We start from the raw sequence: 26,980 nt of genomic DNA, 5'->3' as shown, positions 1-26,980 counted from the left end.
GTGAAGATTTATTCAATTGCCAGGAAGAGTAAACTTTTTAATCTAATTACAAAATGGAGCAATTAAAAGTACAAATTTAGATTCAACATACAACTAGGCTGATGTTTCCAATAAACTCTGTTGTAAAGATAAAATAATTAAAGAAATTTACATGAAACAGATTTTTCAACATTTTTTTCTAATGCCCATATCCCAAACAAAGCAGAAACACCACAATGCATTCTATGGGTTTGGGGTTTTTTTGGTTTTGTTTTGTTTTTAAGTCTTTTCTAAGTGAATTTAGTACTTGTGAAAGGAGCCAAGTTTACAGCACTGGAAATGGAGGTTTTCCATGTATTCACAGAACAAGAACCCTACAGCCAACAACCTATGTTCCCTACATTGCTTAGGCAGTATAATTCAACCTCTCTCTAGGTGGTCACCTTTGAAATAAATGGTTATTCAATCATAATGCCCATTCAGTGCCTGTCTTTGCTGCTGAGACTTACAACAATACTACCAACATGTGTGTAGCCTGTAGACATTAGTTCAGTAGGAACTAGGCAGGACCCAAACAAAAATATTTGAGAAAACTGAGGTCAAAACAAATATATGAGGAGCATTTTAATTTCATCTACAAGCTGCCAAGTTTCTGATGCAAGACAAGTAAGTTACATAGCTACCTTCTGACTATCTGATTAAGTGTTTTAGCAGTAGCAGGAAGTACACTTTCCAGTGTTTTTTCTCTTGATCACTGTAATGGAGCCCCAGCTTTATTTATATAGCAGAAACAATACATTTTGTAGCACAGGTGTAGGGTTTTTTCCTAATTGGAATTTTCCAGTTGCTATGGATTCATGTGATTGCTAGAGGAGTCCAAGATTTGCACCTGTCCTTCACACTATCCCAAAAGCACCCACATCAGCTACATTTTTGTTCATCAATTCAAAGACCTTGCAAATAAGCACAACCGTATTCGAGAGAGGAGGAAAAATAATTGGCTTCCTTTAGAGTTAACATGGCTCCCAGTTAGCAGCAATTTCAGAATTCTTCCTCTGCATATAAAGCATGTGATTTCTTCAGTTTCTTTAGTTTTTCAATGGCAGACGTTACCAAAATCTCTCCATGAACCTTATTGTCTCTTGTTCGCACATTGACAGCATTATTCACTTTTTCCTTTTCTCCAACCACTGCAAGAGAAATATTGCAGAAAGACATTAATGGATATGCAGCAAGCTTGTAACTTTTGAAGAGTAAATAACTACTAGAGAAAAATTCACTGGGACCAATGCTGGTCACCACTCCAGCCCCGTATCTTAGTCCTTTCACACATTAAAGAAGATATACCCTACCATTTAAACATAAAACTATTTTACACTCGCACCTTTTCCTTTAATCTTTTTTTTAAAAAAATATGTGAAAAGAAACTCCTGCTTTAACTAATTTGCTTAAGTCTGCTTAATCTCCTGTTTACATTATGAAATTTAAAATAAAATCAAATTCCATACTAGCATTTGAAGTTTATAACCAAAATTTAACAAAGAAAACATTTAAAATGATCAGAAACCTAAATACACGATTACCTAAAATAAAATTATACTGTGCAAGCTGTGCATTTCTTATTTTCTTGTTTAATGTGCAGCTGTGATCTAGATCAACATCAGCCATAAATCCTGCTTCAAAAAATTCACGGCAAACCTAAAAGAAAGTTAAAGTTTCATTAATATTACAGTATATATACTTCACCAGAGATCATGACTCTGATCCTCCAAAGCATTTAAGTATGCATACATATGCTCTTGCAATGAGTTCCATTGAAAGCATTGAGACTATTCACTTGAGAAAATTACACAAACTTATGTATTGGCAGGATTAGGACAAATTTATTCTATTATCTTAACAGACAACTTTATAATAAAACACTGATTACAATATACGAGATGGCTACTCTAGGACTATTATTTTTTCTTAAATTAGAGAATTACTGAAGCCTAAGCAGACAGAAAGACCAAAATAATGTTATTTTTGTTAGGAATTACATGTCCCCCTCTTCGATTCATGACCATTTTAGAACGTAATAAAGACTACAACAACAATGCTTTCATCTCTGCCAAGCATGTCTACATTTCCTAAGAGTTACACATGTTTCTGTTCTAGGATGGAATTATAGGTTATCCAATAGCTGATAAAATTTATTTCTATTTTTTAAAGGAAGTTTACTCTTACCTGCTGAGCATATTTTTCACAAGTAGGCCCCACAGGGACAACCATGACTTGGCGAGGAGAGAGCCAGAAAGGCCTGGCAAATGTAACAAAAATAAAATTTATATATATAAAAAAATATATATATTGTATATACACATACACAAAACACACACCTTCCATTCATGCCAGTGTTTATATGCCCTAAGAGTAGCTGAATAAATTTTAAAATTAAATATTTTTGAAAATTAGACATCTAGGCTAAGGCATGATCTTTATCTTGCTCAATTCACCTAGAACAACAGTTTCTGAGGCCTCTGGGGGGCTGTGAGAAGGTTTCAGGGGGTCTGGCAAGCAGGGCTGGTGTTAGACTCGCCAGGACCCAGTGCAGAAAGCCAAAGCCCCACTGCATGGGACTGAAGCCCAGGGCTCCAAGCCCCACTACCCGGGGTTGAAGCCGAAGCCTGAGCAATTGCCCTGCTTGCTATCCCGTAAGGCCAGCCCTGGCTTACATATGCAAAAAACCAGTTGTTGTGGCACAACTGGGCCATGGCGTTTTTAATAGCATGTTGGCGGGGCCTCAGAAAGAAAAAGGTTGAGAACCCTGACCTAGAACATAATATATTAATGAATAATTTTGGATCTATGTTAAATAAACAGAAGCCATGAAATTTACTGTTAAAACTAAAATAATGTCATGAATTCAATCCACCTCTGTTGTAGCTAATTGATCTTTAGACACTACAGAATATTATATGCACTGCTGTTCCTTAGAACAATAGGAAAAAAAAATAAGGAAAGAGGTTACTAGTTTAAGTTTAAATTTACTTTCGTGTTAATGTTGTTAAAAAGAGAGAAAACATTACCGTACAATAATCAACATTTTCAGGTGGCTTTGGAGTCCGTTCATATTACGGTGTAAAGGGAAATCACTTGTAGGTATTGTTCTCTGAAGGAAATATTCTAGTGACACCACCACCCTGGGATTTTGCACTTCTGCTTGTGACTTCAGTACCAACTAGCTTAGATAAAAGTCTAGAATCCCTTGAATGAGCTCCGGATACAAACCCCCAGGGCATGAAGATATATGCACAACTTTGATCTCCTGTTCCTTTCCAAGTTATACGTTTGGTTTCATAACTAGACTGCATTTTAATTTTTCACACATGATCCATTTTCATTTCTTTTAGACTTTTAAAATAATAGGTGGACTGTGTGTTCGTGAGTGAGATCTGTTCCCTTTCTGCCCCCCTCCATTCAGTGGTGGTACTTTATCACTAATTAATAAAGAAATTATCTTTCAGATATTAATCATGAATAAGGGAGCAGCTTTTACTATGTTAAGACTCTTTAATTTATGGATCTATATATGTACAACAGTCATAAGTATAAAAAATGAATCTGCAAGCTAAATAATGAAGGCTGAATAAAATGTATTCTGCGAACGTTTCAACTGCCATATTTATAATATGGTCTTACTGTACTAGTTTTATTATAATCTTGTAAAACTGAATTTCTGATCTTTTATCTTAGTCTACAATTATGTCATGTTTGAGTGTGTCTACTGTATACGGTAGTCTTAATATTTTAAATATGAACCATTATATTAATGATTTTATGGCACTCAGGCCTCAATGAGACATTCCACCTTTTGGTTGTTTTGCCTGTACTACTTTGCTAAGAGTCTTGGTGAAATATTTTGCATTATGATGTGTTGGCTATTAGGAAGTTTCTATATTTTCTAGCTATGTTCCTAATTGTTTCTTAGTACTGTACATGTGTCACATACCATTTTCCTCCATAATTTTCTGCTAGAATAGCTATCATTCTCTCCACTGAACCCAAAACAGCTCTATGAATGATCACTGGCCTTTTCTTATCATCACTATCCTTACTGCAAAGAAAGAAAGACAGACAGAAAGAAGATTAAGACATTTATCTTAATCAGCACACATATAAGCTTACTGCAATTTTTCCATCTTCTACTTTGATTTTTATATAAGTATCAGATTAAATATTAGCAAGTTATTAACTGCATGAAATCCAACTGCTTTCACTCCAAATTTACTGTGACATACTGACATTCATGAAATAATTGATGGTCAAAGCAGTTTGAAATAATCCTGCCTACATATAATGAGAAATGGGCACAAAGGAAAACCCTGTTTTTGTAAACCACTGTGAACTTGGATTCAGATTCCAACTCTATGACTCAGGTCCACATCTATATATTTTCATCTCTGATATACTTCTTTCCACTCATTTTTACTGACATTTACATTAAAATATTATCTTCATTAGGATCTCCCCTGTTCCTACTGCTTATTTCCCACCTGAAGCTTCAATCCTTTGGTTTCTGTGGTGATTATCATGCTGTAAAAAATAAACAAATTGGGACTTCAGATGACAAATAAGCAGCAAGAGCAGATCAAATCCAAAACAAAGATCCTACTTTTTTTATTAAAAAAAAAAGTCAGAGAAGAGAAATTACCACACAATCAAATGTGGCAAAACAGAAAACTAATGGAAGTACTTGTTCAAGGACAACATGACTGTCACAGATTTGTTTATTCTACAAGAAAGTGTTCTTCTCTCAAGTTGGAAACCAAAATGGTATTTCCCTTTTCCAAAAGAATTGTTCATGTATGATTTATGCACCTCCATCAAGGATAACCCAGCTGATCTGATCTTTACTTTAAAGTTGTGACTGTGTCAAGAACCCAATCCTGCAAGGTGCTGAGAGTTTAATGTGTAAACTTAATGTGTTCCATGGAGGCATCAAACCATAGTGATTGATTAGTGTGTCTGTCCCAAATAAGTTTCCTCAAAGGCTACCTAAGGTCAGATGCACTCAGTTCTCTTCAGGAAGAGCAGCCCAAACAGACAAGTTATCAATTTTTTCTGCTCATTTACATTTACAATAAAACTGAGCAGTTGAACACACTACTAAATCAGGGGGAAATTCTCAGCTCAGGGCCCAGTCCAAGTACTCATTTCCACTGCTGGGGATCTCTTGCCCTGCTAGTGCACCTAGGCATTTAGTGATAGGTCAGCAGCTCATCCAGAGGCTAGTAAATAATTAAACTGCTTTTGTTTAACTCAGTTTTTTTACTTTCACTGTTTGTAGCTCTCATTAAAAATATCTGTCATGTAGTTGACAAATTAAGAATTCAAGCACTTACCCCACATAAGTGAGGTTAAATCTGATTGGTAGCTGGAAGTCAAGTTGGATGGTAGCACACTGATGGTACCTGCCAATAGCATCTTTGATTTTAATATCAATCTGCAAAGGAAATGCCACAGTTACTAAATGCTGTTTTTTTGGTTACTCTATTATGCACCCACAAAGTGCATTAGAGCTTCATTGCAGAACTGCACTGATTTACTAACCTTAGGACCATAAAACGCTCCATCTCCTGGATTCAACTTCCATGGCTCTCCAAAGTCATTCAAACTGTTTTGTAATTGCTAATTATAAAAATCATAAAGATGAAGTTTAAACATTACAGTTTTTTTAAAAATTGTATTTCTTTTAACACAGTCCTGCCAAAGCCTCCCACGAAGGGGAAGGTGAGGAAAAAGAACTGTACTTCAAAGATTAAGTCACACAAAGTAAGAAAATGGGTAGGACTGACTCAAATATCTTAGCAATATAAAGAGTTTTGAACTAATACAGCTTAAAAAAACATAATTACTTTAAATCCTGGCTTTTGTGGCTATAGAGTAAGTGGAGATCAACAAAAAGAAATTTCTGGTCGAAAGTCAGTTCAAGCTATGGGAATGTACAAGAAACTATATGAATCAAGAGATTTGTTTGGTCAGTGCTTCACATGTCTCAGCAAGCATATCTATCAAGTACAGATTTTAGAGCCCAGCCCTAAAAAAACCCCTCCTATTTGTGTAAATAATCTCACTGACTTCAGCATGACTGAAGGTTTGCAAGACTGGACATTAGACAGTTTTATGTGTCACAGATTCCAAGGCCAGACAGGACCATTGTGATCATCTAGTCTGACCTCCTGTATAACACAGGCCATAGAACTTCCGCCAAAATAATTCTCAGAGCATATATTTTAGAAAAACATCAAATCCTGATTTCAAAATTGGCAGTGGAAAATCCACTATAACCCTTCATAAGTTCTTTCAATGGTTAATTACTCACTTTAAAAAATATTGTGCCTTATTTCCAGCCTGAATTTATCTAGCTTCAACTTTCAGCCATTGGATCATGTTATACCTTTCTCTGCTAGATTGAAGAACACGTTCTTTAATGTTTTCCCCATGTAGATACTTGAAGACTGTAACCAAGTCACTCCTTAACCTCCTCTTCAAACTAAACAGATTGAGCTTCTTGAGATCCCACGGGTTGCAGGTGGCCCACCACTGCTCTAAAGCATGTTTTCTAATCCTTTAAATGTTCTTGTGGCTCTTCTCTGAACACTCTCCAATTTTTCTATTATCTTTCTTGAATTGTGGGAACCACACTGGACACAGTATCCCAGCACTAGTCACACCAGTGCTAAAGATAGAGGCAAAACAACCTCTCTACTCCTACTTGAGATTCCTCTGTTTATGCATCCCACGATGACATTAGCTCTTTTGGGAGTTCATATTCAGCTGATTATTCACCATGACCTCCAAATCTTTTTCAGAGTCAGTGCTTCCCAGGAAAGAGTCCCCTATCCTACATTCTTTGTTCTGAGATGGATACATTTAACCCTATTAAAATGCATTACATTTATGTGAATGGAAATATTAAGTACCTTCCTGCGTTACCTTTTCTGCATGGTCCCAGATCTCTACTTCTCCTAGGAAGTTTTCAGGTCTTGTAGAAAGGTGCATTTGCAAAGTAAAACCAAACACTGCGTAAACTGACTTCAAAAAGTTCAGACAGCCTTTCATTTCTTCCTCAATCTGAAATTTAAGCAACACAAAGCAACTGACAAACAGAACATCAAAATGCTGCCACGGAGAACTTGGTTGATCATTACTATTGTTTTATCACTGTAATTAGGCTTGCTTTATTTTTTCAGAATCAGAAGTATGTTTCATAGGCCTGGGATTTTGAGGCCAGGTTCTACCACTCTCTCTCACACAGTGTATTAATTTACTCCCCATTGAAATCTTTGGGATCACTCATGGAATAAGATACTACTCAACAAAGTTAAGCGGAGAACATCGCCATGATATACCACTTTTTTCATTAGTATACCACTTTTCAAGATATATCACTTTTTGCCTGGTTATTTGATCTCTTAGGACTCTGTCATTCTTGCTTCAATATCCTTGTGTCAAGATATGTAAAAGTAAGATCCCGTATAGGATTTTTTCCTGTAGATATACAACTCCAGGTAGGCCTACTCAACAACCCAGTCAGTAACATCTCAAATGCTTATTGTTCTTCTTTGCAAATAAACAACATTTATGCCATAAAAGGAAAACTTAATAAAACATCAGGGCATTATGCTGTTGGCAATTTCTGATGTCGACACTAAGCATGATAGGGTACTGACTTAAGCAATTATTTTGAAAGCTAAGACATACTGAATCCCAGGTGAATTAGAAGGAAGCAACCTAACAATAGGGATGAAATAAAAGCCACAAATGTTGCACTTAAGCTACACAATAACATGCCAAGAGAAGATAAAGGCTAAAAAGTTCTTCACCTGTTCCATTGTGCAAAAGATGTGTGCATCATCCTGTTGAAAACGCCTGACTCGAGTCAAACCACTCAAAGTCCCTGAGAGTTCATTTCTATGAAGAACCCCAAAGTCTGCAAATCTAATAGGCATTTCCCTCCATGAGCGCGGGCGATGAGCGAACATCAAGCTAGAAGAGACATAAAGTATATTTAGGCAGGAAAACTTATACCCAACATTCTTTGGATTTTTTTAACATGCTAATATTCCTCCACAAGGCCCAAGATATTTTGAACTAAATAATTTTAGCCCAAAGAAAAAACAAGATAAATATGTTATCAGTTACATAACACTTTGCAAGAATATACCAATGAATTCTCTCCACACCCCTGAAGGGTAGGCAAGTATAGCCACCATGAAACAGATGGTGAAAATCAGCCACAGCAAAATGTAACTTGACAAAGACCACAGAAACAAGTCCCTGCTGGAGCTGAAGTTAGAACTCAGTGGTTTCCAGCACCCTGTCCTACTTTCTAGCCATGAGATCATCCCATCCCTATCAAATGTAAATTTTAAACAAACTGCAAAAAACGAAAGAGAGATGCAAATTATATCTTTTCTTCCCCTAAACATGTATTTAATAAACAGGAGCAGAACTGTACGCAAGCTCTCTAAAGTTACCTTGGGACAGGCACTGAGGACAGCTGATTGCCCTATAAGGGTTGTCTACTGTATAGGTTTTACTATATATTAACTTCAGTGTATTACTATATTAATCTCCCTGAGCCTCAAAACACTATCTTCACAAGTAGGAAAATAGGAAAGATAATACAAACCAATGTCCTGGACAGTTCATGGGCTTAAGGGCAAACGTTTCCTTCTCAACATCAAATGAGAACATGTTTTCACTGTAGTGCTGCAAGTGACCTGATGCTTCCCAGAGTTTAGTGTTGTAGATGTTAGGTGATACTACTTCAGTAAAATTACGCCTGTGATATTCCTCCTAGAAAATAAATCCAAAAAAGGTGATGCAGCCCAAAAAAAAAAAAAAAAGTTACAGAGTGTGTTTTACATACAGTAAAGGCCTGATCCTGCAAGCCTTACTTACAACAGATCTTTACTGAAGTTAATGGGATCACTCACATGTGTAAGGATTAGATGACTAAGATCAAGTTATAAATGTATTGTGATTTAATAATTAGAAAAAAAAATTAAGGTCAAATTCTTCCTGCAGTTACCCCACACAACCTCACTAAAGTTTCCGTATATCTGTACACAAATATATACACAGGGCACACATTTTTTTGTGTGGGAGAGGCTTAATGCAATAGTTGGATCAATAAGAATCATAGAAATGTAGGGCTGGAAGGGACCTCAAAAATGTGTCATTTGAGCTAAGGCCAGTCTGAAAAAAAGCAACATCTTCAAGAGAAAGGAAAGATGTTTAATTATGTTGATTACAAATTTTAAAGACATGCCCACTTACTCGTATGAAATCCATTAGTGTATTATAAAGAAAGGCACCTTTGGGGAGGAAAAAACAGCTTCCTGGACTCAGATCATGGAAGAAGAAAAGTTCTTGCTCCTGTACAAATAAATGTAGAATTCAGTAAGCCCACTTGTATGAATGGTTTTTCCAGTTCAATCACTATTTTTAAATTGAGAGTGTTAAGACTCCTTGTTAGAGACAGTGAATGACATTTTTAGAATGCAGCAATAAGAACTACAGAAAAGAACAAGACTAAAAATGTTGAGAAAATAATTTACCAGTAATTCTGATTTTCGGAAGGCATGTGACACTAGAGATCCATCTCCAAACATGTGACTGACTAATCTCACATTTCCTCAAAATTCTGAGCCCTTAAAACAGTTTCACCAGTGGGTACAACACTCCTACCCACTAGTGCAGGAAAGAAGTCATTTGGCAGGCACACAACACTCACAAGTGAGATGGTTTAATAGCTCAGGATTTTGGGCAAGTAGAAACTTTGTCAAAATCCTGTACTAAGAATTTGGGCATAGGAGTGGGGAATCTAGTACTGTACATTTTTCTTTAGAGAACCTCTGTTAATATCCTATTTATCATGTTACACCAGTTCATCCATTTTTAACCGGGAAAGAAACAAATGTAAATACATATTGAACAAAAGATCATACTTCATATTAAGGTTCAGTTTATAAAGGCTTAATAAGTGACCAAGATGTTGTAATGCATGGTTACTTTATTGTTATAGAGTCCAACAAGTCAATATGTGGCTTATATAGTTATAACAACTTCTACTGATATGCTTATAACCATCTGTAACATACATAGGACTCATGCCTGGAACATATATACGACATCTACTGATCTTTTATTAACCCCTTGAAAACTTTATAAATGGAATCCTAATATGAAATGTGATCAAACACAGATCACATTTATTATCTGTACAATTCTGACTAGTGTAGTAGGTTCCTCACATAGCTAGTCAGGTCTGCGCCTTGAGTTTACAGGCTAGAATTTAGGCAAGATTAGAGTACAAACAAGAGAGGAGAGACTCAGCTTGGACAAGGTATATATAGGCATAAATAGGACTTATGGAGACTCAGTGCGTGTATACTTCTCAGTAAACAAGTTTCAGTTTAATATCTTAATGAGTTCAATTATTTGTAGCACATATGTGCATCTAAGTCATCAAATACTTGCTTCACACTTTATTTTCTGATTTATATTTTAGATATAAGGAAATTAATCTGTCATCTGGGAGATTCAGAGAACAGGACTCTTGTCAGTTTTAATCCCATGCTGATTCAGAAAGAAAGCAGGCAACAGAAAACTGGAGGGATGATATGGCAAGAGAAGGAATGATTTCGGAGATTAAAATAATTATGTATGTATAGCCTACCTAGCAGGCAACCATAGGTGGGCATGTGGGGAGGGGACCGAGGAGGGTTTGAACACCAAGGAGAAAGAACAATTATTTAGGGTGGTCCAAGGGAGTATAAATAGGAGTAACAGGATTAAATTAAGCAAAGGAAGATTTAAGATGAATATCAGGAAACAAAAAACAACAAGACCCATTAGACCATGGAATAGTTATAAGGGAAGCAGTGGAAGAAAATCACCATTAGACAACCCATATGGAATAGAGGGATGGACTATCTGGCCTGACTAGTAGTCATCTCTGATTCCTACGTTTTTACAATGAAGCATGCATAATATCTGCAATGGCAAAGTCAGTCTCTTAGTTTTGTTAATGGGTCACCCAACTACTTCTAGCCGTCATTTGGGGATGGCTAATAGTACTCAGTTTTCAGAGGGTCTTTTTGGGAGAAAAAAATATATTTTGGATCATCACCAGAACAACATCCTTTAAGAGTAATAAACATATCAACAGTACCTACCTTTCCAATTTTCCTATGATCCCGATTTCTGGCTTCCTCTTGGAATTTTTCCCATTCCTTCATCATTTTGTTATCAGGGAAGGATATTCCATAGATTCTCTGCAATGTTTCCATGTCAGCCTTTCCCTCCCAATATGTAGAAGAATTCTGATGTTAAAAAACGAACATTTTTTAAAAACAGTATTATACAAACACAGCTGCAGGAGAAGAATAAATGCTAATGCAATCCGATTATCTGACTGCTGCTTGGGAAAAGAATTGTCAAGTCATCCAATATTGGTTTAAAAGACAAAGATACTTGCAGTTAAATGTATGAACGGCTTTTTTGTTGGGATAGTAACACAGCATGCATAAAAATAAATAATTGTTCTAATCATGTATTTGTTGTACTTGGCCATGTTATTTTAACTTGCATCATGTCATTACATTACAGATGAATGTAAAGCAACATGCCGCAACTTCAAAACATGATGCAGTAAGACAGTAGAAAACAGAAGAAAACGTAAAAATAACTCATTTTCACACTCAAATACTGATACTGTTTTGAGGATTGAACACTTAATCTGAATATTTAAATACAACAGCACCACAGATCTCAAGCACAAAGTTAACTGAACAAAAGGATGCTGAATGTTCAAAGGAGATCAAGGACTCTGACCGCCCAACCAAATTAACCAATTAATGGTTGCCAGTAATTTATATTACCTAATTACCACAAGCATCTGCACAAGTTAATTCTGGTTCTTTTGTGCAGAATGTCACTTTAAAGAAGCAGAACTTTCAGGTACAGAAAACTAAGACAACATTAGCAGTCATGTAAGCCCCAGACTTTCAGGGGCCTGGAAAAAATGAAGGATTCTCAGTTTTCATTTACAAAAATAAGTTTCTAGACTGCTTCCTTGAAAAGAAAGCCTTGAAAACATAAAAAGATATAAACAGATGCTTGTCACTGATTTTTTCCTACAGGTTACACATGATTTACAGTCCCCTTCAAGCTACCCAGGGTAAGCATTCCAGGTTTGGAAAAAATATAATTATAGGTCTTGTGGTCACCCACTCTACAGGGATCTTTTGGTGTAGAAGGGAGACAATCTCAGTGTGCCCACTGGGGGCTTGACAGAGGGTGTGGGAACAACATGTGGTAGCAGACCAGAGGTGGTCTTGAGATGCACATGTGTTAGCAGCTGGCCAAGTTAATGGGATCTAAAAATAAAGAAAACAGCAAAACATTATTTTTTGTGCCAATAAACATGGATGTTCCCTTACTTTGCAAACAAATGGCTACACTAATAATCTATAAAAATGAGTTGATCCTGTTCATTTACATCACTACAGAGCTGAGTGCAATCAGGATAGACAAGAGTCAGTTAATTTTGGGGGGGCAGAAGTATGGTAATCAGCAATTTTATTTGGGGTGCGCACAGGGACAAAAGTTAAGGATGGCTTCAATGATGCGACAATCAAGACAATAGACCCCAGTCTATGGCATTTCGGGGAGGAGGGAGGAACAAAAACAAAAACCCTCTAATACACACATCAGTATAATTCAATCTTGCCCCTGCTCTAGTTAGCTTTGAAAGCTTATCAATTTCTACTCTTTACCTTAAAAATCTTTAAGGCTTTAATTTTTCCAGTGTGTCTCACATGTGGGCCCCTGCAGAGATCAATCAATGGACCACACCTACAACAAAATAATTCAGACACAAACCTTTTTATTCCTAAAATTTTACAACACTTTAAAATATAGTCAGTAATAATGTACAAGAAAAGGTATGGTGACTAGCACACATCTACTAATACAATAATTATACATAAATGGTCAGAAATTTATGAGGTGTGTTTTACATGCAATTGTGCAGCATGAGGTCTAGTGTCAGAAATATACTAGGAGCCAGTACTGCAAAGTGCTTCCCGCTTGAGTCATAGGAAGCTGACTCTTGGGCAATACTCAGCACCTACCCTCAACTACCTAATGATGCCATCTAAGACAGTGGTTTAAACCTGGGGTACACGTACCCCTAGGGGTACGCAGTGATCTTCCAGAGGGTACATCAACTCATCTAGATATTTGCCTAGTTTTACAACAGGCTACCTAAAAAGCACCAGCAAAGTCAGTACAAACTAAAATTTCGTACAATCACTTGTTTATACTGCTCTATGTACTTACATTTTAGTGTATAGTATAATATTTATATTTTTACAATTATATGGTAAAAATGAGAAAGTAAGCAATTTCTCAGTAATAGTGTGCTGTGAGACTTGTATTTTTATGTCTGATTTTGTAAGCAAGTAGTTTTTAAGTGAGGTGAAACTTGGGGGTATGCAAGACCAATCAGACTGCTGAAAGGGGTACAATAGTCTGGAAAGGTTGAGAGAAGAAGTGAAAGTAAGCCAGTACACCCCGGTACGGCATACCGACAAGAGCAGGTGCACCATACTGTGGCAGCCCGGCTTCCCCAGGGGGCAATTTAAAGGGCCCCACTGCTGGAGCTCTTGGGGTAGCGGCTGCAGGGCTCCGGCGGCTATTTAAGGGCCCAGGGCTCCCCTACTTCTACCGCCTCAGCCCTTTAAATAGCTGCCAGAGCCCCGCCGCAGCAACTCCAGGGGCTTTTTAAAGGGCTGGGGCGATAGAAGCAGGGGAGCCCCAGGCCCTTTAAACAGCTCCCAGAGCCCTAGGGTGGGGGGGCTCTGGGGGCTATTTAAAGGGCCGGGGCTCCAGCTGCCTCTGCCGCCCCGGTCCTTTAAATAGCCACTGGAGCCCCGCCACTTCCCAAGGGCTCCGGTGGCTATTTAAAGGGCCGGGGCAGTAGAAGAGGGGAGCCCTGGGTCCTTTAAATAGCCCCCGGAGCCCCGGTCTGCTGCTGCTACCCCGGTGGGGGGTGCACTTACCTTACAGGATGGGCTGGGGCTGGCTCTGACCCACTCAACCCCGCCCCTTCTGCCCTAGGCCCTGCCCCTTCCGGGGGCCAGAGCTGGCCCCAGCGTACCGGTAGGTCAGTCGACTTACTTTCACCCTTGGTTGAGAGCCACTGATCTAGGACATTCTGTGGCCTGTACACTCTCCCACCAAAGCAGGTAAGGAAGTTTTCATCTCAACAAAATTGACAAAAGAAGTTTTTGCATTTTCCAGCCAGCTTTGCTTTCCACAACCCCAGCTAGACAGGATTCACATCCAACACCATGCTAGCAGTTAACATTACTGCTAGTGGGTTCAAATTCCACTTGTGACCATTTCTTTTATTCTTCTCCCTCAGATGGGAGGCAATTATTACAAGAGTGGATTTGCTCCCCTTGTCTACCATTGAAGACAGGGGGTAATTTTGAGACATGTGTCATCCCCCTGAAGACAAGATGCAATTATGCACAAATACAAATTGCAAATCTAGGCCTCAATCCTGCAGATGTGCTTAACTTTAAGCATTGACTTCAGTGGGACTATTCATGTGCTTAAAGTTAAGTATGTGCACAAGTATCTGTAGGATCAGAGCCCTAGTTAAAAAAAGGGAAGCTTCACGAAGTCTGGGGTGCTAGTTTAATAAATTTAGGGGAAATAATTTCTTCCTTCAATTTAGATGAAGTCTTCCCAAATTCCTGCTGTCCAATTATAAAAGTACAGTGTATAGTTATTTAAGCAATGAAATAATGTATGATTCTTGTATATTTTTACCTGTATACTGTGGTAGTCGGCGTGTTAACTTTCTCATTCAGGATACGACATTTGAACTTATTGTACTATATGGGGGAGGAAAAAAACACACATCTGGAACTAGAATTTTATTAACAAACTACTACAATGACATTCTGGTATAATGGTAGCACTCATTTATGTCATTAGAAGGCACTAAAACTACTAAAGAGTGACATAATCACACATAGCAGAGAAAGCCTGACATTCCTTCTGGAAGAACACAGCGTTATAAAACATACAGGGAAGACAGGACAATCAGATATAGCTAATCTGTCTGGATGTATGCTGATTATGTGTAGCGTCTTTCCATCAAGTACCTCAAAGTGCTTTTACAAAATATTAAAAACATAATACTACCAAGAAACTGGTAATTAATACCCATTGTACAGATGGATAAAGTAGTAAATCATAATAGTATCCAAATGAATTAAAATTCTATTTTAAAAATCATTGTTACATGCTCATTTCTCCAAGTCTTATAGTAGCTCCAAAGAATTACCTTAAACATATCTAGTAGGATCTCCTTACTGACTTCTAGTCTTTCAAAAGGCTGCTTCTCTTTTATGATATTTTTACAAGTGTTCTCCAATGTAGGGAATTCTGTACTAGATATACCTCTAAACAAAAAATTGGAGAAAAGTTACTATACTTTTAATAACAAAAAAGTTTACTAGGACAATTTATTACCCTCAAATGCCGTAAGGAACCATATTCATTTACTTCATTTTTTTGTAAGGAGAATGGACTCCTTTGATTTAATCACTACAACTGTTCCTTTAGTTTAATACAACTATGCATTCAGCCCGCAGTCCTGCGAACACTTAGGTAGAGGCTTAAACTTTATTATTGTTAGACATCCCATTGAAATCAATGGGGCTACTCGCTGCAGTAGTTAAACACATGCATAAGTGTTTGCAGGATTGGGGCCTCAAAAGAATATATACCGTTATATAATTGTCCTTTTTCTTTTTTTTACTGATCCCATCTCCACAGCACCTGAGTGCATTAGGATATGTCTACATGGGAATAAAAAGCACCATGGCTGGCGTGGGTCAGCTGGCTCAGGCTGTAGTGCCAAAAAATTGCTGTGTAGATGTTCGTGCTCGGCTGGAGCCCAAACTCTGAGACACTCCCCCCTCACAGGGTCCCAGAGCCCAAATATCTACACTACAATTTCTCAGCACCAAGAGACCTAAGCACCTGACGCTTAGTCAGGCTTTAAAAAAAAAATCACTCAACTCAAACTCCTGTCAAAATGGAAGAAGAGTTTTCTGTACAAAAGATTCAATGCTATCCCCCCTTCAGATGAGGATTGAGAAAACAGACAGTTCAGTTCTTCCAACTTTTAGAGACACTTCAGGAAAAAACAAGGAAGACAACTTGATATTCATGACATTTCCAAGGTTAAACAAAACAAGGAGAAAAAACATTTAGGCCAACTTTATATTTAAGGGAGTAGAAAAGGCATAAGCAAAAAAAAAAAAAATTCTTCTTTACTATTGACTTTTAACAACACATGGGCCAGCACTGAAAAGCTACATGTGGCCCAAGTCAGCTGAAAAGACATCCTTTTAGGCAATTTCAGGTTCTCGGTTTTGCCTGGCTATATATACACACCAGAGAGATAGAAAGCAGACAGAAGTATATAACTGTAAACATGATTACACAAAGGGTAAACACCTAAGTAACTTGGGATCAGAAGTCCCATTTTCAAAAATGACATAAGAGACAAAGTTTAATTGAAAGTCATTGAAAACTTAGGCTCTCAAGTGTCTATCACTTCTGAAAATGGTACTTATGCTCCTAAGTCACTTAGACACCTTAGAAAGTTTTATCCCAAAGTTCTACTTTCTTCACAAAACATTCAGTAACTAAGTCTTGAGGAGGAGTCTGATAGGAATAATGATTTCTTCCAAAAATTGCCATGAAGAGAAGACTAACCTGTCAGGTTTAAATCAAAAAATTGATCCACTTTACTTTCTTTTTAATATGGAGGTAAAAACCTGATTCAGTATAACTAAGCCTTAAGTACTGAAGTCAAAAGCAAAATGTTTACAGACATCTGTGACATTTTACCTGTCTTCTAGGTACATATCATAATAAAATCCATTCTCAATAGGTGGCCCATAGCACAAACAGCCTCCATAATAACTTTCCATGGCCTCTCCAAGGATGTGAGCACTTGAATGCCAGTAAACCTATAAATGAATGATGAAGTCAGAAAAGCAGGTCACAGGACAATGACTTCGTGGTGTTACATAATTTTTTAAAAAGCCAGGCATTTCTATCAAAGAGAAGTGGAGAGATGAAGCCACGGTATTTAAATCGTAAGCAGGAAATGCTGTTTCTGTCTTTATTTCTACTGTGTTAGATGATTAATGTAAATTCAAATAATTGTATCTGATGAATGCTGGTTCAACGTGATGGTAGCTGTATCATTGTGGCCCTGTTTTATTCTAGTTTGCTTAGTGATTAGACCTCTGGTGTGATTCAGCCACAACTATCTTTTTGTGTTTTGTTCATTTATAAATAGGCTGATTTCTGGCCACCTAAACTTTAATTTATACCCAAATAATGATCACATACACAGCAGTCTGACTATTATAAATGCCATTGTGCACATTATCTGAGGACATTTGATCGAGACACTTACACAATGACAAGTTTTTTAGCTTTTGAACTACTCTGAATTTAGGCTTCAATCCTACAAAGACTTATTCACAGACTTACCTTTATGCACTGTGATTAGTCCCATATGGTAATCAAGGAGACTATTCACAGTGCATAAGGTTAAGCACATTCTTAAATCTTTGCAGAATTGGGGCATTTAGCTCCTAGCCCACAGTAACTTAGGCACATAACTTTATGCACACGCATAGTTCCACTGAGTGAGATACACACATGCCTGAAGTTACTGAAGTGTTGCAGACGCAGGCAGACATATGTTATTCATAGGTCAAATTCTGCATCAGGATGAGATTTCTGTATAAAGTCTAAGATGCCCCACATGTTAACACATTTAGGACTTGATCTTTTGAGATGTTGAGCAACCTTAACTACCACTGTTTTCCCAGGGTCAAAACCCTTAGATGCTTCATCCACAACATATATTAGAGACATTTTTAAAACACCAAACTGCTTTTAACTTAACATACAAATCTAGGTAGTTTTTGTTTTGTTTTCAGTCAACTTCTATACATTAGCTAAAAGAGGGAGAAAGAAAGGAGTCCAAACAATGTGTGTCTATCCATAAATTCCCTTTTGAAATTGCAGATATATAATATACATCAAATATACCTAGTCAAGTCAAAATTATTTGTCACTTGACTAATCATTTAACAATAATTTTGTTGTATACAATATATTGAACTATACTGAGGACTACTGATGTTCAGGATTTTTATTACAAAAGAAAATCAAGATAATAAAAGGGAGATTTCTTTTCAAGATATTAGTTTCTTTAATCAAGTAAAATCAAGAGACCGTTTACTTACTGCCTGAGCTTCTTCGTTATCAAAAGTAAGCAGCTCCAGTGAACAGTCTCCCTCCAATGGACGATCCAGATCCCACAATTCACCATTCACTTTGGCTATTACTGCATTATCAGCTAGTCCTCGACTAATGAATAAAAGTAATATAACATGAGTATCAAAGGCATATTGTACATGGCCAGATTTTTAAAAGGGATTTAGGTGCCCAGGCATTCCCGAAAATCCTACTAGGCACTTATCTGCATTTTTAGGCACCTGAATAACCTTCAAAATCTGGCCCTTTGGCCTCCACAGACTTTTAAAACATTTTCAAACTCGGTTCACTTTTGAGTTACAGACTGTAAACCCTGTGATGACTTACTCTCTCCTGAAGGAAGGATTTGGAGGTTAAGGGAGGATGGGAACTCTGCTTACTGAATAATAATCCCATATTCTATCGTTACTTAGGATTAAATTTCAAGTATCAGAGTTAATTGCTGACAGTTTCATTGGATTTTAAAACTAGAAACCATTTTGATCATCTTGTCTAATAACCTGTATAACAAAGGCCAAAGAACCACACCGAGTGATTTCTGCATTAAGTCCAAGACCTGTATCAGTGCTTCCACAATGAAAGCAAGGCAAAGCAAATATTTAAAAAAAAAAAGTCAATCATCCACTCAGTGACCCTATATCATCAACTAGCTCCAAACGGGGGGGAGGGAAAAAATAAACAAAACCACAATCTATTAAAACATGTTTACACCTGCAGTTACCTAATTCCTGCAGCCAACTGATATGGTGTCATTTTCCAAGATTCCCCTTCAATTACTTTACCATCAGTCAGAATCACTTTGATAGGCTTGCTCTGGTTGGCTGCTCTGTAAGCAAGCAAGGCATCATGCTCTTTTTTCAGTGTTTCATAAAGCTTCAGCCTGTCTTCTATGAAGCTTGGCTCACACTGCAGCTGTAAGAACCACACACAGCGGTCACAAAACTATTTTTAAAAGAGAACACAAACAGGGGAGGTTAATTTACTATGTGTTTATACAACATCTAGCACAATAAGGCTCTGATCTCTGTTAGTGTCTCCAGGTGCTTCTGAAATATAAATAAATACATACGTACATTCATAAACACTTTCAGCCCCCAACGTGTCAGATTATAACTACTATCATGGCCATTTTCAAGATTGTTACAAAGATTAATATTGAAATATTCTAAAATCCAACCCTCACCAGGGCTACTCGGTGGAGGTGGGGGGTGGGTGGGAGGTGCCCACTAAGCATTTCCCTGTATTCTTGCTTACCATATACCACTCCCCCATGGTATCACTCATAGCTGCTGAAATCCTCGTCACATTTTTAGCTGATGAAACCTTTCTGACTCTTGGACAATATTGACAAGAATATGCATGTCAACCCTTATCTTGAAAATAACAGCTTTGCACATTGTTAACTTTATACACTGTAAGCAGTACTACTGAATTCAACGGAACTAGTGCAGGAGTGAGCAAACTTTTTGGCCCAAGGGCCACATCTAGGTGGGGAAATTGTATGCAGGGCCGGGGCAGGGGGTTGGATGCGGGAGGGAGCATGAGGTGTGGGAGGGGGTGCAGTGTGCAGGAAGGGGCTCAGGGCAGGGGGTTGGGGTGCAGCGGGGTCTTAGGGCAGTGGGTTGGAGGCTCAGGGCAGGGGGTTGATGGGTGTGGGGTGCAGGAGGGGTTCGGGGCCACTTACCTTGAGCGGCTCTGGGGTGGCAGTGGCACGCAGAGGGGCTAAGGCAAGCTCCTTGCCTGTCCTGGCCCCACGCTTCTCCCGGAAATGACCAGCATGTCCGGCAGTGGCTCCAGGGCATGGGGTGGGGCAGGTGGATCCACCATGCGCGGCCCTTGCCTGTGGGTACCAGCCCCGAAGCTCCCACTGGCCGCAGTTCCCCATTCCCAGCATAGGCGTGCGCAGCACATTTCATTAGGGTGTGCACCCAGGGATTTTTTTTTTTTTAAAAGGCGAACATTTATTGAATACTCAATCATAAAAGGACATTATTTTTATTCATCAAACTAAAGAAACTAAAATTTAACTAACCTTTTTTTTTTCTAAATTAACAACTAAACTTTACTTTAAAAATACAAACTTAAAAAATGAGACACAAAATACCAAATTTTTGCTGTAGTGATAACCAGGCATACATACAAAGATACAGTCAATTTTTATGATCTTTGTCTTTAACCAGATAATGAGCTAACCAAAATTGACCAAACCAGATTAAGGTTTCTTCATCTTCCTGTCCTAGAGAATGAGACATTGCTCACCAGGTGTTATGGACTTAAATTCCTCAATCACATCATTGTAATTAACTGATGAAGCCAATTCTTGTTCAATGTACAAAATCATGAGTGAGCTGAGGCGCTGTCGGGACATTGTACTTCTTAGTTTGTTTTTTTACACGTGCTAGTTTCTAAAAGGCTCTTTCATATGAACAGCTTGTAACAGGTAAGACTGCAAAGCATTGAATAGATTTGTAAAAGGTCTGGAACATGGAAGACCGATCCAATTCCTTTAGCCAATCAAGCCACTCTCTGGTGGTGTTTGTAGTGCTACCTTTAGGAACAGATTCATCACAACCCCAAAGCAATGCGACTTCAGCTTCCAACTCATCCATGGACACTTTAAATTTGTTGGCAGTGATTTTCATATCGTCCTTGCCAATGTCTGAGCTCAGCAGTTTTCCCATTGCAGCCACAATTTTACAAGTCTCCTGTTCAAATTGCTGGTCAATTCCGGTAATCATTGAGTCTAGGAGTGGGTAAAATGAAGTTATTCTCTCCTGCTCCTCTTTTGTATCAAAGTGATGCTGGGACTCAAATGCGTCATCAATACGAATGGACATTTTTCTCTTCTTAACTAGAAGAATCGATATATCATTCTTTACCCACATTTTCACACTGTCATTGAAAATAGATTGAAAATATTCTGGGCCACTTCTCATTGCAGCCAAAGAGTTACACAAGCTTTTCACCCCTGTCACTGCAGTAAGTAAGTTGAGATCTGGAGCTTGAAGAGCCTTACTCACTTTTACCACCATCTAGAGAATAGGGTGCATCATGAGAAGGGGAAAAGATGAACTTTAATGAATTTAGTTCATGGATAAGGCCCCTGGCTTTTATTTTAGAGTCAGCAAGGCGAGTTGTTTAGATAATCTCTTGTAAAGCTTGTAAAATCATGGAGTAGTTTTGTTTTACAGCAGCCACTGCTTCTGCTCTCCATGCTCATCTTGTGTTTGATAGTGACTTCAAAGTCTTCAACTGGGATCCTACTTCTTGTGAAATCTTCTCCATTACTGCATGTTGCACAGGACTCCCCTCCATGAAGGCATAAAGAGTCTGAATAACACCAAAAAAATCAAAGACAGTTCTGTTTTGTTTACTTGAAGTGCATGCATCTACTAGGACGAGGTTCAAACAATGCACATAGCAGTGTACATAGAGTATTTCACTGTTTCTTTCTTTACATTCCATTTGAACTCCCGCAGTACATCCAGACACAGTAGATGCACCATCAAAACAGACAGACATCACTGATGACCAGTCAATTTTAAGAATGCCAAGGACGTCATTTAACTGGTCAAAAATAAACTGAGCATCAACTGTTAATAGTCTCTGAACAGACACAAAATGTTCAACTGGACTATGTTTTTCATTGTCAAAATACCGCACCACAATGGACATCTGTTCATGGTGTCCACAGTCAGTAGTGTCGTCGGCAATTATGGAGACCATTTTTCCATTGAGTGAAGACACAATCTTTTGTTGCACAACGTTGTGCAAGGCCACAATTAAATCATTTTGGATGCGATTACTCAGGTAGCATTTCGAGGAGATTGTTGCACATGCTTTGCCATTACGGGATCATATTTCTGGAACATACTGACAAGATTTAGAAATAAACCTCTCTCAACACTGTCAGCTTTTTCATTGTGACCCCTGAATGGTCTCCCACCTTTCGCCAAACAAACACAGAACAATGTCAATCGGTCGCTCCATTACACTTTGGTTATGGCACCGTTCTTCTTCTCGTTTAGACAGATAAGCCTGCTTGCCCTCATCCAACAATACATCCATAGGTTTCCCTTTATTAAAACTGGACCATGAAGAACAGCTCAACACATGAGATTTTGACAGTTGGTGGTTTTAAAAATATTCATTAGCCCTATGCCAGTTTCTGAATCCCTTATCAATAAATGCTGGATCAGTGTGACCTTTGTTTGCTGCATCATTAGAGGAGAAGAAATGGCAGTAAAAGCAAAATGCTGCGTCCTTTGATGGGCTATATTTTAATCACCTATACTTTTCATACCAATCGGACTGAAAACTTCTTTGTATATTCCCTATTTTACTTCTAGGAAACATGCTCAATCTAGGCTGATAAGGACCTCTAGATAATCGAGACCGGCGTTCTAATCTATTTTTTGGAATATCACAGACCAGGTCATCAGATGGAATGTTTGATGGCTTTAAATAGGAACTACCGTGACCTGAACTAAGAGACAAAGTCTGTTTCTGTTGGTCACTACTCAGTTTATTGCACGCACTGGAACTGGTGGTGGCATTATCTTCATGTAAGTTCTTAACCGAGGAGTCGGAGGTATTTGCACTACCATCAGCACATTCATTATAATTCAGTTTGTCTGCTCCTTTTCTTATCTTAATAACGAACCGATCCATATTTTAAAATTAAAAGGGGGTATCATAAGATTGAATTCAAACGTAAAGCCACGGGCTTGTTATGCTATTTCAGTCGAGTACACACAACAAAGATTACAAACACTGTAGACACTGCGCTGGGCACGCCTGACGCAGCCGCTTATATAGGTCAAAGAATTTTCTAGAATAGTAGTCGGAGGGGGAGGAGAGGATCAATGGTAATGCGGTGCCACAGTAGTGGGGACGCATGCTGCAAGCGAATGTGGGCTTTCTATACATTTTGAAAACATCTATACTACGCAATTCAGCGCTTATTGCATTAGTCCAGGGGAGGGTGAGTGTGTAAAATTAAGAATGTGTGCAAGTCTTAGCCAGTTGCTAGAATGTTCCCACATCTCCCTAATATCAAACATCCCTCCCACCCCTAATTATGTTACACAAATTAGCAAAATCTGTCAGAGACCCTGAATACCTTATGAGTAAGGCTACATTTTAGTCACAGGTATTTTTAGTAAAGGCGGACGGACAGGTCATGGGCAGTAAACAAAAATTCACGGCCCGTGACCTGTCCATGACTTTTACTATATACCCCTAACTAAAACTTGAGCAGGGACCACAGGTACTCGGGTGGGGGGGGGTGCAGTCGAGGGGCACTGCAGGTGCTGGGGAATGTGGTCCGGGACCCCCACTGATGCTGGAGGGGATGGTTGGTGGGGTTGGCAGGCGTCCTACCTGGCTCTGCATGTCCCTGCAGCTCCTAGGCTGCGAAGGTGCCAGGGGGCTCTGCACGCTGCTCCGGCCACAAGTGCCAGCTATACAGCTCCCATTGCCTGGGAACTGCAGCCAATGGGAGCTGCGGGGGTGGGGCCTGAGGGTATGGGCGCACTGAGTCCCCTGGACCCTCCACCGAGGAGCTGCAAGGCCATGCCGATGGGAGCCCCTCACCTCGAGGTAAGCACCCCCTGAACCCCTCAATCCACTGTCCCTAGCCCTGAGCCCCCTCCTACATACTCAAACTGCTGCTGGCCCAGGGGCTGCCTGGCTCAGCCACTGCAGAAGTCATGTAGGTCACAGAATCCGTGACAGACTCGCAGCCTTACTTATGAGGCAGAAGGTGTGACAAAGGGGAGGACCAGCTCTGAACCTAGCAAAGACTCTTCTTTTGTGCACTATAAAATATCTGCTTACCTCATTCCTAAGCCCATTCACAACTTCATTTTCTTTTTTCTTCTCCTTTTTCTTCTTATTTTGGGCACCAGTCAGGCCTGCATTGGAGGTATTCTTTTAAAAAAAAAAAAAAGTTATACTACTATGGTTACTGGGACATTCCATAGCAGGCACGTAATTTAGATAGATATACAGTAATGAAAGAATATTCAGAAATGGGACATAGTCTGATGATGGGCTAAAGAAGTCATGGGGTGTATCCTATCAGAAGAAATTGAAAGACATTTTGTAACACATAAATTAAAAAAGTGCCTATCTATACAATGTTCTGGGTGCATGTCCACAGGTCCAGGAAAATAACCGGCCCAGTGTCCAAGAGATAGAAACTTTCCAAATCCTCTGGAATTTTCTCACTGCTACAACATATCAAAAAAATCCTCCCTGCAAAAAGACTAGAGAACAAAAAAGCCTGAAGAGCAACAAAATCAGGCTTTGGTGAGAAAACAAAAGAAACCAGTCTCACACTCAGACCACGCTGAAAACAAAGTGACTATAGACAGGTACTGTGGTCCAGAATATAAGGTAATGGACTTTTACTCAGGACAAGGGTTTTATTTCCAGTTCTGCTACTGACTTGCTAAGATGCATTTCACCTCCCTGCATCTATTTTTCCATCCCACCCTCTAGTTTAGACTGTAAACTCTTTTTAGACTGGTTTCAGAGTAGCAGCTGTGTTAGTCTGTATTCGCAAAAAGGAAAGGAGTACTTGTGGCACCTTAGAGACTAACAAATTTATTTGAGCATAAGCTTTCATGAGCTACAGCTCACTTCATCGGATGCAAAGTGAGCTGTAGCTCACAAAAGCTTATGCTCAAATAAATTTGTTAGTCTCGAAGGTGCCACAAGTCCTCCTTTTCTTTTTAGACTGTAAACTTTTTGGGACTGAGCGTAGTCTATCACTACATGTTTGGCCAGCAAAGCTCTGATGTAGCTGAGGCCTCTGGACACCGAATTTGATCACTTAATCATAAAGAGAGAAGGACATCAATGAGGTAACTAGGCTGTAACCTATTTAAGGCTCTATATTTCAATTCCATCTAGAAATTCATTGAGAGCTAGTACAGCTATTTGAGCTCCTGTGTAATCTGCTCTCTGCAACAACACAAAAGGATTGCTACAGTCTGTCCCTGCTGAAGTTTGAGTGATTGTAAAGGATAAGTGCATGAGGAACATATTGCAATAACTTGGTCTCAAAATCACAGAAATGTGAATCACTATGGCAAGGTTCTTATTCTAAAGGAGTCACTAACTCTGGTATCACCAATAATTGGCAAATACTGCTACCTGAGGATGTAGAATCATGTAGGACAGCCAATAGGACATACAAGTTGTGAACCTGAACAAAAGGCAGGTAAACTCTCCTTATGGATACAGCTTGTATCAACACCTTCCACTTCTTCTAGCATGTTCCTCTAACCTACCAAATAACCCCAATTCTACCTGGATTGACTAGCAGACAGTTTGCCCTAATCCAGCAAGGCACCACACTAGTTTGCTGAACCATGATAATTAGCACCAGTATAGCACCTCACGTTTTCAAAGCACAGACCAAACCACAAACACTAAGCAAATACTAGTTCATTTAAAACAAAACAAAAACAAAAAAAGGAATAAGTTCCTGGCTCCAACCCATGTTCAATGCAGGCTCAGGGAGCTACTCTCCACCTCCACATAATGGCCACGCCAACGTTTCAGCACTTGTCAGAAGAAAAAGGTGATCGCTTGGGGGGGACCTTAAAGTGACCCAAATTAAAACAAGAGAAATTTTAGAGCGTCTTGGGAGCTTGAGTGATAGTTGCTGGTGTTCATGTCACTAAGCCCCCACAGCTGACAGGCCGCCCAGTACAGATGGCCGCCCGCAAGGCCGCCCGCCCCACGGGCTGCCCCGCCCCTCGGCCTCCAGGCCAGCCCAGCCCAGCCCCACGGGCTGCCGCGGCCCCCGAGCCCCATCGGTTCCACGCTCCGCGTGCCGGGCGGCACCCAGGGCAGACTCGGCGTCTTCCTCTCCCTCCTCGCGCGCTACCTTGCCGCCTCCTGCGGGGCCCGGCTCCCGCTGCTCCCCGCGGCCCAGCTCAGCTGTCAGGCTGCGCCGAAGGTGCAGGAGCCGGTAGCGCAGCTTCTCGTTCTCCGCCCTCAGCCAGTGCAGCTCCGGGCTGCTGCTTGCTGGGCTGCGCCCCGGCTCCTGCTCCTTCAGGCGGCCGATCTCGGCTGTTAACCAGCGGATCTCCTCCTCCTGCCGAGCCAGGCGCAAGGCGATGGCTTCTGCGGCGGCTGCCATCTTCTCCCGGCCTGCCCCGGATCCGCGCTGCGGCGCTGGGAGCTTCGGGACCTCCCTCAGATCAGCTCCCTCCTCCTCCCCGGGCCCTGCTGGGGTGGGTCTGCAGCAGCTCCTGGGGCTCGTCTCTGCCAGGTGCACAGGAGAACACTGCACCCGTGCCCCGCACAATCCTGCCTTTAGAGACCTCGGCTGAGTCTCGGGCTTTCCATGGTTGGGGCCGACCATAAATTATTTAACCATTGAGAGCGAGAGGGGGGCTTAATTTCTTAATTTTGCATGTTTGTTTCAGTGCTACAAGGGGATGGGTAGGTCTTAAAAATCACCAAAAAATGTGTTATGTATTTTATGGGACAGCCCCTTGTAGTTCAAGAGCGGGGAGGGTGGGAATTCCCTTTCTTTTCCTTG

General features: G+C 39.7%; 1 protein-coding gene across 2 annotated transcripts; it reads right to left on the bottom strand.

Moving 5' to 3' along the window:
* TARS3 (threonyl-tRNA synthetase 3) lies at positions 1–26,643 on the bottom strand. Of its 2 annotated transcripts, none has more exons than XM_084640565.1 (19): positions 26,321–26,643; positions 24,259–24,351; positions 19,142–19,362; positions 18,390–18,513; positions 16,972–17,093; positions 15,395–15,512; positions 14,875–14,939; positions 12,810–12,888; positions 11,208–11,354; positions 9,307–9,405; positions 8,657–8,823; positions 7,848–8,010; positions 6,958–7,095; positions 5,572–5,649; positions 5,364–5,464; positions 3,971–4,075; positions 2,206–2,278; positions 1,563–1,677; positions 1–1,169 (listed from the first exon to the last, which is right to left on the bottom strand). In XM_084640565.1, the coding sequence occupies exons 1-19, from the start codon at positions 26,573–26,575 to the stop codon at positions 1,021–1,023; spliced, it is 2,412 nt and encodes an 803-aa protein (XP_084496691.1). In that variant the 5' UTR covers positions 26,576–26,643; the 3' UTR covers positions 1–1,020. The 2 variants fall into 2 exon arrangements, with proteins under 2 accessions (XP_084496691.1, XP_084496692.1); XM_084640566.1 differs by having other exon boundaries at positions 3–1,169; positions 19,142–19,332; positions 26,321–26,641.
* Between the last annotated feature and the right edge of the window lie 337 nt (positions 26,644–26,980).

This window comes from Lepidochelys olivacea, assembly GCF_965140295.1.
Source record: "Lepidochelys olivacea isolate rLepOli2 genome assembly, chromosome: 10".
NCBI lineage: Eukaryota > Metazoa > Chordata > Testudines > Cheloniidae > Lepidochelys > Lepidochelys olivacea.
This window is presented reverse-complemented; position numbering and strand designations above follow the sequence as displayed.